The sequence below is a fragment of the Ascaphus truei genome, chromosome 17, assembly GCF_040206685.1.
Source record: "Ascaphus truei isolate aAscTru1 chromosome 17, aAscTru1.hap1, whole genome shotgun sequence".
Taxonomy (NCBI): domain Eukaryota; kingdom Metazoa; phylum Chordata; class Amphibia; order Anura; family Ascaphidae; genus Ascaphus; species Ascaphus truei.
This window is the reverse complement of record NC_134499.1, coordinates 28,859,670-28,872,482: the sequence shown is the minus strand read 5'-3', so window position 1 is coordinate 28,872,482 and position 12,813 is coordinate 28,859,670. Positions and strand designations below refer to the sequence as shown.

The 12,813-nt window shown below is 44.3% G+C and overlaps 1 protein-coding gene across 4 annotated transcripts in view; it reads right to left on the bottom strand.

Annotated features, from left to right (window-relative positions):
• CELSR3 (cadherin EGF LAG seven-pass G-type receptor 3) overlaps positions 1-12,813 on the bottom strand; it is an 88,519-nt gene that overhangs the window by 10,861 nt on the left and 64,845 nt on the right. For 3 of the 4 annotated variants that reach the window (XR_012788603.1, XM_075574525.1, XM_075574527.1), the window contains exons 17-28: positions 12,652-12,666; positions 12,176-12,270; positions 10,830-11,039; positions 9,763-9,946; positions 6,392-6,541; positions 5,710-5,890; positions 5,035-5,202; positions 4,336-4,462; positions 3,379-3,585; positions 2,480-2,654; positions 1,370-1,482; positions 387-466 (exon numbers count right to left, since the gene is read on the bottom strand). Coding sequence is in view for 3 of the 4 variants with exons in the window: in XM_075574525.1 (XP_075430640.1) it covers positions 387-466; positions 1,370-1,482; positions 2,480-2,654; positions 3,379-3,585; positions 4,336-4,462; positions 5,035-5,202; positions 5,710-5,890; positions 6,392-6,541; positions 9,763-9,946; positions 10,830-11,039; positions 12,176-12,270; positions 12,652-12,666 (1,705 nt within the window). In the remaining variant the exon portion in view is untranslated. The remainder of the gene's footprint in view (positions 1-386; positions 467-1,369; positions 1,483-2,479; positions 2,655-3,378; positions 3,586-4,335; positions 4,463-5,034; positions 5,203-5,709; positions 5,891-6,391; positions 6,542-9,762; positions 9,947-10,829; positions 11,040-12,175; positions 12,271-12,651; positions 12,667-12,813) is intronic. The other variant, XM_075574526.1, reaches the window with a different exon arrangement.

Below are 12,813 nucleotides of genomic sequence, written 5' to 3'. Positions count from 1 at the left end.
ATAAAATAATGACAATATCAATACTCATAAGTGAACTACTATGTCCGGGGACTCTGGAGCTCCCAGCTGCATCCTCCAGTCAGGGGGGGTGGAAGTTGGATTCCATCGCCGACAGGAGGAGGGAGAGTATTGTGGGTGGTCAGGGAACTGGGGAGCCACAGCACCTGCCCACAGCACCGATCCACCCCGATTGCCCAATAGGGCAATCTGCCCGTGACAGGGACGTTTGTCTTTTGCAACAAAATCCTTCCCACTGTTATTCCGTAGCTCCCAGAAGCCGTTCCACAACCTTCTGCCATTAACCAGATCATGCAGCATGTGGTAGACTCCTGATTTCTCAGCTTAGTGAAGGAACAAAATATTGAATCTGTTTAGCGGACACTTACAGCACGGATTTCTTCTTGGTTTCCTTTTGTCCCGGGGAACAGGACTGCTTCGCCACCATGAGGAACATGACCCCATTTAGCTAAAAACAAATACAAAAACTCTTTGGTGTGGACGGGAAAGTCGAGAAGTTAAACACAAAATAGCCTACTGTTACGGAAACACCCAGACACCATTAAAGTTTACTTCCAGGGCTTACAAAGATTAGAATGTATTATCTCTGGAGATGTCAGATATTTATTTAGAAAGAAACGTTGTAGAACGACGCGCAGAAGAGAATGAAACAAAACAGCAGGACATGGAACCCGTGGTTAAGCAAACTGGGACACCCAGAACAGCACCGGAACCTTCTCACATTAAGAAGATTCCACCCCTCCGGGTATAACCACACAAGCGAGACTGAGAACGTTGATCCTGATATAGACAACGAGTCTGAGACTAATCGAAACAAGCGACGATACGTGATTTAAGACATACGCTCTGTGGTTAAATATACTGTTCTGCGACCCAATGTACTAATTATTGTGTATCTGTATGGCTGGAATCCCCAACCCCTATTTAGTTTCTGTACCCATGCTACCCGCCCCTCCCTTTTTAATTTCTGTACCTTCTATTGCTCATATCATTTGAAAAAACAATCAAACTACGTTTAAAAAACAAAACAGCGAGTTATTGGTATAGGGAGAGCTGAGATTCCCATGCAATGGTGTCGGCAAATAATTATTATATGTCCTTTTCTGTAACAGAACGGTGAAATGGCGCACATGGTATTTAATTCTTTTTTTAGATTTGATATAAATATACATTTCTCGGACAGCAAAGCATTAACCAACCGCCTGAAAATAATGGCCATAGAAGGATTTTATAATTGGCTAAAATATACAACTTTGAAGAAAAAACATGAATGCAAAAGGACACAATATGCGCAGTTCAGAAATAAACGCCATGTCATCATTCACACTTTAAAACATGGATTGCTATTTACCACAATCACCAGAGCGATGGGTCCAGCGAAGCTCCACACAAGCTTATCATGGATAGATATCCAGCAGAAATCTGGGTTCCCATAACCCTCTGGATCCAACCCCACCGCCAGACCTATGAGTGAAAGCCCACCAGTGAAGCACAGGTAACAGCTGAGCGTCAGTAGAACATCTGGATTGTTCTGGCACAGCTTGCTGCTTCAATAACAACTAACACCTGGACGCACTTACCAGAACTCCCTCCTACTGTCTCTGTACGTTCTCCCTACCTTCCAATTAGACTGTAAGCTCCTCAGAGCAGGGACTCCTCTTCCTTAATGTTACTTTTATGTCTGAATCACTTACTCCCATGATCTGTTATTTATATTATCTGTTATTTATTTGATTACCACGTGTATTACGAATGTGAAGCGCTATGTACATTAATGGCGCTATATAAATAAAGACATACAATACAATACATCAATAAACTCTATTACTATATGAGATCTTGTTTAGATCAGCAGTCTTCAATTTCTCGCTTATCCTTTACTGTATACTGCTGGCGAGATAAAGATTACAGCACATATTTTCTAAGCGGTGCTATTTCATTTATTTATTTCAATCTTTTTCTAACGCGCTACTCACCAAGAAAACCTAGCACTAGAGCGCATGTAGGAACATAGGGAGGACACCCATCCCAGGCCTAAAAGAGCTTCTGACATCAGAAGATACCTTACAGCTCATACACTTGAACGGGCGGTTAGATGTCTTTCAGCGCTGGAATGTCTCTTATGGAATAGCACTGCACAGTAAACACGAACCAACATGCCTAATGCACTTATGTTTACTCCCTCTCCACCCATATCATCTATTCTAGGGCAACATTTCCTATGTTTGAACAACAGGTCATTGTACTTAATAATGTCCCCATATTACAATGATTTGTTGGGTCCTGTGTATTGTACAGTATTGTTCTCAATTCAGACCCCTGGTCAATGCTCATAATGTTTAAGAACAAATGAAGCATTTGGTTGTTCCTAAACCCAATCTAGTAGGAAAAGTATGTGCCATAGGATATTGTTATATTGTATCTAATCCCCTATGGACGTTCCTTCTCAGCCGATACGTACCAGTGATAACAGCAGGTACACCCCAACCTATGGCATAGTAGAATCTCATAGCACCGACGTTGACATTCCTGACTTCTGTCTGCATGCGATAGATATGAAGTCCCTCCACAAACAGCCAGGCAAAGGTGGACAGGAAGAAATAGTGGAGTAAGATGGCGATCACAGTGCAGAGGAACTGAGAGCACAGGGAAAGAGGAGAATCAAACACTCGGTTGAAAAGAATAAAGTAGCATTGAATTGTAGCAGACTTGTTAATGACGGAGAGGGATGGATTCTTTACAGCCTTGAACAGATTTTATTTGACCAACATACCTTAAACTTGACCGTAACATATCAGCTTTGGTAGCATAACAGTCCCTTATTCATAAATCCAAGAAATCTCATGTTAAACCACCTCTTTGCAAAATATACATGTTCTTAAAAAAAAGGTATTGCATCTCCCTCATCCCTGAAAAGCCAGGAACGCATTGCTTCAACAAGAAGTAATAGCAATGTTTATATATTCCATCAGTGAGCTATAACAGTGTTGCACTCACTAGCAGTGGCCATTGTAATGTCCCAAACATTCTGGGATTAAGGCCCATATTTACTATACTGTGCTATCTCATAGGACACCTTCCAAGAAACCTTACGTCCCATTCACTTGAATGGACTGCATGGTGTCTTCTGGTGTTGGAAAGTGACTTATGGGAATAGTCGCACGTAATACATATGGGCCTACATATTTGATGGACCTAGGAGGTCCTAGAAGCAAGACCAGAGCAGTCATGCTACAGGAGACTTCCAGCCACAGATAATCTAGTTGTCCTTTATGATATTCCTACCTTTGGATAAGCTATACATTCTGTAATAGGGAGACACAGGCTGAGTAACATAAGTGAGAGGAGACTGGCTCTTACCTCATTCTCTGTGCGGTTGATGCCCAACAAAAATACAAGCTCTGAAAAGAAGAGTGCCACAGCGATGTTCGAGTGGATCCCTCGGGTGTTGGACTTGAGCCCTTTCAGAAATGTCAAGATGGCGAAGGTCACCAGGAGGGACATCAGTGAAATGGACAGAGATGAGTAAGAAACGATGGCCAGGGTCTCCAGGTCTCCCTCCAACTGCTGTGTGTCCAAACCAAGAGATGCAACGTGTGAGAGGTCTTTACACGTAACGTATCATTATCATGCTATGGTTAATTTTTAGATTATGCTGCAACAATTGAATCCAATTAAAAGACCAATGTAAGGGTTTTGCACAGATGTGCCTTGTACGTGAGCTTTCAAGATCTCACATTGATGTGATGAATACAAAGATGTTTCATATTTCCTAACCCCATATACAAGCTACAGCTCTCATGTTGGTTAAATTAAAAGGTACAGCATCACTAATGGCAAAATGTTCTTGTTTTCTCTTATGGGACAAAATAAGAGTAGAGACTCCACAGATTTAGCAAATTGAAATATTTATTAAAGTAAAAAATGTTCCAACGTTTCGGCCATCTAGGCAGACTTTGTCAAATAATGCCATTCCTGGACAAAGGATGCCTAGATGGCCGAAACTTTGGAACATTTTTGGCTTCAATAAATATTTGAGTTTCCAAAATCCATGGAGCCCCTACTCTTCTTTTGTCCTGAGTTCTGTACATGGAACGCAGCGGGCCTTCCCTACCGAGAAGAAAGCATCGGTATAAGTATCCACTATATGTTTTTTCACTGTTGGTGTGCGACATTTATCTTTGTTGTTTGTTTTCTCTTAACCCGTTTTTTTTTTGGTTTGTTTTCTCTTTCAGCTTAAATTGCCACCTCTCCCAACAGGAATACAAAACAAAGCCTTCTTCCTGATTTAGAAGCCATAGTTCATTGTGCGTTTACCTCTCGATGGGAGCTGTCCATCAGCACCCCAAATGTACCAAATTGGGAGCACTGACAACGCACATGTGTAGCATTCCTGTAGACCAGGTCACAGTCCCTGGCTGTCCAACTCCCTGAGGGATCTACACTGAAAATGCAACGAGATACATGGAGGATGCATTAGTAAAAGAAGGCTTCACAAGGTGTATCCCATTTGGGTATCAAGAGTTAGCCATACAAACAGTATTACGTCTCAGGCATCCTAGTGTAATTGAGGGTAGTTCCATGTTAGCCAGTGCCCTGTGCAAACCAGTAAATGTGTAGAAGTGATATCCCTGAGGATGTAACTGGGTTTGCAGATACATTATGCTTACAGGTTACAAGTAATATTGCAGTTGACTGTTTTAAATCAGGGATAATAATAACCTGGTTTACTGGTTTTCAGCAGAAGTAATACAAATCCGAACTCATGGGAAACACAAACTGAAATATATCTACTCAACAGTGAAGCAAATTGCAATAATGGTAGATACATGATTATCTTTAATGGAAATAAAAAATAAATAGATGTTATAGTTTTGATTTCATGTATTCATCTCAAAAAAATGTTTCTTATTGAGATTGTACTTTTATAAGATCAGGAAATTGTTGGAAGATAAAAAGTTAAATCTGGTTTAAGATAAGGGAGAGTCGCTTTGCAAAGCCCCGAAGTTGACGTACTGGCTGGACTGATTCCACTGAACACAGAGGGGTTTGCTCCGATTCACTGTCTCCAGCAGACGGAATTCTAACATCAGAGGCGCCTCCAGAGCACCGGGAAGAAAGGACTGATTCCTGAACACAGACACACTAACGATGGGGGAATTCATCACCGGATTCTTCGGGAGCCTGAAAACAAACGTTACAATTACAAATGGTACAGTCTCTGCTAAATTATCCTTTTATTTTCAAGCACAAATAACATTAATAATGCTAATAATATTAATGTTATACTTACACAGTAGTGACAGTCTGACAGTGTAATAGATGGTAAAACATTTCCAGGCACAATGAATCGCTATCACAAATATTTAGTACTCAAGATACACAGAAATACTAAATAAAATACTAAACAAACTAAAAATTATCTACATTGCATTCCAGTTTATAGTCAAATACAGAAACAGAGAACTGTAAAAAATGAATTAACACAAGCACGTATCTGGTACAAAAGGAATGCGGGTATCACTAGCTTTTAAAAAAAAATGAATCAGACTGGTTTACAATATACTTTTGAGTGACTGATGTACCGAGAGGAAAGGTGACAGGGAGATGGTAGTATGAGTCTACCGCAGCTTAGTCCAACGCATCTACCGCGCATAACCCATGCCAGATTCCAGTGCGCCGTTTTCTCACCTGACGCTACGTCTCTCTGTGTTGTAGCGCGCGGGGAGCAGGTCCCCTAAGGTCCGGTAAATAATGAGGATGATGATGGTAGCTGCAGGCTCTGGCTCTGGTATTATTCTCTTAGGCACTGGTATCCCCACTGTGGCGTTGATCTCAGGAGGGGTAGGTGTTGGCATCGCAGTAGGGGGTGCTGAGAAAAGATTCAGACCTTACATGTGACAGAGAATGAGGATGCTTTGTAAATGCTGTGCTTGAGTGGAGCTCAGAGGCTGACCAGTCTTGGAGAGGTGCCTGTTACAGTAGGGGGTGCTCAAATCCAGTCCTCAAGCCCCCCAACAGCTAAGGCTTTCAGGATATCCCAGCTTCAGCACTGGTGGCTCAATCAGTGACTCAGTTGAAGACTGAGCCTCTGATAGAGCCACCCGTGCTGAAGCAGGGAATGATTGAGGCGCCTGTGCTGAAGCAGGGACTAATTGAGCCACCTGTGCTGACGTAGGGATATCCTGCAAACATGACCTGCTGAGGGGGCTTGAGGACTGGAGTTGAGCCCCCCTGTGTCACAGCAACAGCATATACAATAAGGGGTCTTTGAGAGAGCAGCACAAGTGAGTGAGAGTGCTTGAGGGTCTACACCCAATCACATGTTAATCTGTGTTCCAATAAGATGCTGCATGACGATGTGCTACATTACCTTCCACTTTAGGGGGAGTGAGAACGGATGCAGGCAGCACCACGTGAGTGTGGGGGTCCCAGGTAGCCTGACCCCGAAACATATTACTGTGGTATCGAGGGAAGTGTCTTCTGGCTGGGATGTGATTCTCCACCCGGTCAATATTAAGCACTATGAGGAGAGAAGAAGGACGCAGAGCCTAAGTCAGGAATCACTTTGCACCCAGATTTCCGTGAGTTGCTGCTATGATAAATGAGCAGATCAGCCAATTATTAAACCAAAGTATCTCAGCCTACACCTGCCCCAGTCTTGAACGCCCCCGTTACAGACCATCAAACAGGCTTTCCGGTTGACTTATAGCTTACAGATGGATTTCCTTATTCAGCAGATTTGGACACGTAATTGTAGCTACTTTGCTGCTTGTAATGCTGACATTTGCACTCCCAGAGTCACCGGGGTTCTTAAGATATGAGGCTTTGGGCATCAAGCCTTAGGCCCCGCTTACAGTACCGGCGACGGCAACAAGCGACGGAGCGAAAACCTGAAGCCGGCAAAATTTCATTTTTCAAGGGCCGCCGCGTCACGTGACAGCCCTTGAACAAATCAGTGCCGGAATTCCGCGCCGCCGCCGCCCGGCGAAACATAACTTTCGCCGGTGGCATCACCCGTCGTGTCACCGTCGCCTTTGACGGCACTATAGGCCCAGCCTTAAAGAGGTGCCACCTTGTAGGGTGTTTTCCTCCGAGTCCGTGTCTGATTTAAGAGGCTTGTTGATGACATTTCGTACTACTTTTAACTCTGATGTCCCAGTTCAGATTTTTTTTTTCTTACTCACAATAACAGAATAAATATAGAATGAAGTATTATTACTATATATATATATATATATAACACTGTAATACAGTATGTTGCCCCTGACTGCTTTTATTGCTCCATATTACCTCACCCTGAATTGTATTGTATTGTATGTCTTTATTTATATAGCGCCATAAATATACATAGCGCTTCACAGTAGTAATACATGTTGTAATCATATAAATAACAAATAATATAAATAACAGGTCATGGGAATAAGTGCTTCAGACACACTGTAAGAGTAACATTAAGGAAGAGGAGTCCCTGCTCCGAGGAGCTTACAATCTAATTGGTAGGTAGGGGAACGTATAGAGACAGTAGGAGGGAATTCTAGTTAGTGCGTCTGCAGGTGGCCAAGCTTTATGTATCATGTGTCCAGGCTGATCCACAGTGCTATTCATATGCTTCTTTAAGCAGATGTGTCTTAAGGTGGGTCTTAAAGGTGGATAGAGAGGGTGCTAGTCGGGTATTGAGAGGAAGTGCATTCCAGAGGTGTGGGGCAGAAAGTGAGAAAGGTTTAAGGCGGGAGAGGGCTTTAGATACAAAGGGGGTAGAAAAAAGACATCCTTGAGAAGAACGCAAGAGTCAGGATGGTGCATAGCGAGAAATTAGGGCAGAGATGTAAGGAGGGGCAGAAGAGTGTAAAGCTTTAAAAGTGAGGAGGAGAATTGAGTGTGAGATGCGGGATTTGATTGGAAGCCAGGAGAGGGATTTCAGGCTGGGAGACGCAGAGACAGATTTAGGAAAGAGTAGAGTGATTCTGGCAGCAGTGTTTAGGATAGATTGTAGGGGAGACAGGTGAGAGGCAGGGAGGCCGAACAGCAGGAGGTTGCAGTAATCGAGACGGGAGAGAATGAGGGGCTGAGTCAGAGTTTTAGCAGTCGAGTAACAGAGGAAAGGGCGTATCTTTGTGATATTGCGGAGGAAAAAGCGACAAGTTTTAGAAACGTTTTGAATGTGAGAGGAGAATGTGAGAGAGGAGTCGAGTGTGACCCCTAGGCAGCGTGCTTGGGCTACTGGGTAAATGATCGTATTTCCAACAGTGATGTGGAAGGATGTGGAAGGAGTTAGTAGGGCCAGGTTTAGGAGGAGGTATAAGGAGCTCTGTTTTAGCCATGTTAAGTTTCAGTCGGCGGATGGCCATCCAGGATGATATTCCAGAGAGACATTCAGAAACTTTGGTCCATATAGCAGGTGTAAGGTCAGGGGTTGAAAGGTAAATTTGTGTGTCGTCAGCATAGAGGTGATATTTAAACCCAAAATATGTGATTAGGTCGCCTAGAGAGAGTGTGTACAGAGTACAGAGAAAAGAGAAGGGGTCCCAGGACAGAGCCCTGGAGTACCGCTACAGAGAGATCGATAGAGGAGGAGGTGTTAGCAAAAGAGACACTGAAAGTACGATGGGAGAGGTAAGAGGAGATCCAGGATAGAGCTTTGTTCCGAATACCAAGAGTATGGAGAATGTGAAGGAGAAGAGGGTGGTCCACGGTGTCAAATGCTGCAGAGAGGTCGAGTAATATGAGCAGAGTGTAATGACCTCTGTCTTTGGCAGCATGGAGGTCGTCGGTTATTTTAGTGAGGGCTGTTTCAGTAGAGTGAGCAGTGCGGAAACCAGATTGTAGAGGGTCTAGAAGAGAATAGGTGTTGAGAAAGTGTAGCAATCGAGAGAATACAAGACGTTCAAGGAGTTTGGAGGCAAAAGGCAGGAGGGAGACAGGTCGATAGTTAGAAGGACAAGTAGGGTCAAGCTTGCTGTTTTTGAGCAATGGTATAACGGTGTGAGTGGCCTAGAAGGGTGAGTAGCACTGGGGGGCCACAGAGCTAATAGCAATGTGGCTCAACTCTGAGGGACCCCTCTGAGGGACCCAAATACTATAAAAAATTAATTAAAAAAAAAAAAAACAGCTGCTGTGATTGCTGATTAAAGTGCATTGATTGGTCATTGTTGAAGCTTGATACATAGTTTCCTTCGGTTTTAGAGCCACGTGTGCTTTATACCAGGACCTCAGCTCAGTGGACTCATGCTCAATATGCTTGAAAGCCGTGTTCCCCATGCTTGAGAAGTTTGCAGCTCTTATTCGTTTGAATGGAGCTGAACTCATCCCCAGCACTGGGAAGCTGATTCGCAGCCTGCTGCATCGGGACCTCTGTCACCCCACGTTGTAACCTCCTTAGTTTAGTATCAGAGCACAGCCTGCCTCCTTGTATCAGGAACCAAAGTGCAGGGAGCAGAGGTCGGCCTCAGCACCGCTTCTCTGTACAAGTCTACAAGAAGGGCTTCTCCGATCCTAAACCATGCACATAGCAACAACCTGAAAAATAGAATACAAAAGATTTGGACCCGTAAACGAAAGGATGCTGGTGTCCTGAAGAACCACTGCTTTTTTGTAGTTATTTTACCAGTGACTTATTGGGACGGAACACCTAAGCTAGGTGCATCTTAATGAAGCCTAGTAACTGTATCCGTACATAGATACATAGCAGCTGTGGGAGTGTCATTAGTGCGGTGGTCAGCCTCACCCCTGCTGTTTACTCACTGATGTTCGGGGTCACCAAACCGACAGGGTTCAGGTATGTGAGTTTCATGTTCCTGGCCAGAGCGCTGGTGTATTCCCGAAGCTGCTCCATCAGCCCTGCACTGCCCCGTTCATTCTGCGACAGCGTCTCCCAGTGTTCCCTGTTGCCCAGAGTCAGGACAGAGCTCCCTGACCTCAGCAGGTTCTGTGGAGGAAGCGAGTGTTAGGGTACAGTAGGGAGGGATCCGGTGCCATTAGTTTCTCATAACAATGGACTCAATCCCTTTAGTGCTACACTGTAACGCTCCAAAGACCCTCATTCTGCAGTTATTTTACCTTTACACATAGATCACTGGGTTGCATGAAACCAGATATGTCTATATCAGGGGTTCTCAACCCTAGTCCTCAACACCCTCCCCAACAGGTAAGGTTTTAAGGTTATCCCTGCTTCAGCACAGGTGGCTCAATCAATTGAGCCATCTGTGCTGAAGCAGGGATATCCTGAAAACCTGACCTGTTGGGGGGGGGGGGGGGCGGGGGGGGGTCTTGAGGACTGGAGTTGAGAACCCCATGTCTATATATTTAACGTCCTTCCACTTTTATCTTCTTAGGAAAGCAAGAACAGAAAGGGGAAAAGGCCAAACACAAAGAACCGGGCGAGGTCTGACGTGATTTTGCATGGTGTCCTTCAACTGACAATAATAACCAATAGGACAGACGGAGGAGAGAGTAAGGTGGGGGAAGAGGGGATAAGAAATTACAGGGAGGGGTGAAAACAAAGAGTAATGTTTAATTAATAACCTTTCATATCTCCTAGATCAGCGTATGTTACGCCGGGAACAGCTAGTAACGTTATATTACACTATATGATATAATGTTATAGTATATGTTATTGTACTATATTATATGTCAGTATATTATATATAAAATTCCACTTTGGTGAATGAACAATCGCAAAGAAAATACATTCGTCCAAACAGGATCACAAGAGGGAGAGAAGACGCAGACGGCCTGGGAACCAAATGGAAGGTCTACCTGCAGGAGGATTGGGGGCCACGGCTCAGGGGGCGGTAGAATCCTGTGCTTACCTCTGTGAATTGGGCGTCCTGGGTGGCCGTCAACCCAAAGCCTTCTTGCTTGTTCTCAAACTGTATCAGATGAGACAGCAGCCGGTAGGTGATGTGAACGTCGTTGCCAAAGTACTGGTCCATCTGATCCGTCACTGAGCGCAGACGCAAGGCCAGCTTCTTGGCCTCGATGGTGTTCAGCTCGGTCTCATTTCTCTCTAAGCTGTCCAGCTTTGGGATGGGGGGGGATAAATGTGGGGGGGGGGGATAAATGTGGGGGGGGGGGTGAATGGGGGGGGAAGGATGAATGGGGGGGTGAATACAGTGTTACAGTGTGTCCAAGATAAACAGCTTCCAATAGGAACATTACAATATTCTCAATAACACAGAACGTCTCTATGTTTTTTTCAGTCAAACAGTTGTGGAGGTCCTGGAGAAATGCTAATCTGTTGTATGTTGTTCTGCTGAGAAATGGTCCAGCAAGAAAGTTCTTTATAGACAAGGGGTGGCCAACTCCAGTCCTCAAGGGGCACCAACAGGTCAGGTTTTCAGGATATCTCTGCTTCAGCACAAGTGGCTCAATCAGTGGCCCAGTCTTTGACTGAATGAAACCTCATAATTATCTCCATCATACATACGGTGGTATTACAACGTACAACAAATCCACACATCCTTCCTTTATCCAGAAAGATAATAATAATTACTTCTCAGACCTCGCTTCCTCCGGACACACATACCACTAGGAAATGATGTTCCGTAAAAAATCCATGTGTAAAAATATAAACCAAAATGAATCTAGTCTCATATTGGATTTGGATCTGCTGCAAGGGCATTTTATCAATGTTAAATAAGAGACAAAGTAATATCCCAGTAATGTGTTGCATTGCATCGTTACATCGTTACATCGTTACATCGTTACATCGTTACATCGTTACATCGTTACATCGTTACATCGTTACATCGTTACATCGTAGGTGAGGTTGAAATAAGACGTACGTCCATCAAGTTCAACCCAAGCTAAATTTAGATGGCAGATACGTATCCTACATTTGTATTTACAGTTGTGGTGCATTGTGTTGTGAAGGAGCGGTTCGGTGAGTAAAGAAACTGCCAGTAAACAATGACACTGAGTTTGGAGCAGGGGAACATGGTTCAATTCCTTGTATCCGCTCCTTGTGACCTTGGGCAGGTCACTTTATCTCCCTGTGCCTCAGGCGCGAAAAAAAGATTATAAACTCTATGGGCAGGGGCGGTGTGTGTGTAACAATCCTGTGCGCTGCATACCGCGCGCTATACTGTAATTGTGACGCGCCTCGAGTCCCATCGGGAGAGAAACGCTATATGAAATAAAGTTATTACAATCTTACCAAAGCAGAAAGTTCAATGAACACAGGTGACGTGCAGTTAAACAGCCCTGGCTCCAGCCAGCCCATCCCATCATCGCAGTGTCGGACTGCAGCCCCTGGAAATATAAAGCACACAATGAGGGACCTCAGGAAGGCAGTAACGGTCTTCTACTGCAAAGGTGCACTTAGGAAACAGCATGGAGAGCAGATGAGTGGCCGGGTGAAGCAACATTCGCAGCCCACATTATTACGCTTGCCGTGTCTTGCCACGAAATAACAGGACGGCAACATAAGCTGATCAAAGTGCAGATGTTAGTAGGATGTAATCATAAAGCTCTTAACCCCTTTCCTGCTGGAGCAGCCTGCGATGCAAAGGAGCAGTGGAGACATTAGCTGCGGGAGTTTGAGGCAGGGATAGGGTTCAATCCAAAGGGATACGACTTAGACCATAAAGCACACAGAGGTGGAGGCAGCTAGACAGTGCTGGGGGCACTTACCTGAACCTCTCAGACCTGGGCAAGGGGAGGGGGAGAAAAGGCAGGGGGTAGAAAAGAGGAAAGACAATATTGTTAAGAATGAAGATTAGAAGGCGGTTTGATACCCAAAAATGAGTGGTGGGCGTAGTGCCACTGAGCAGCGCATTTGCTGGTTAAAATATG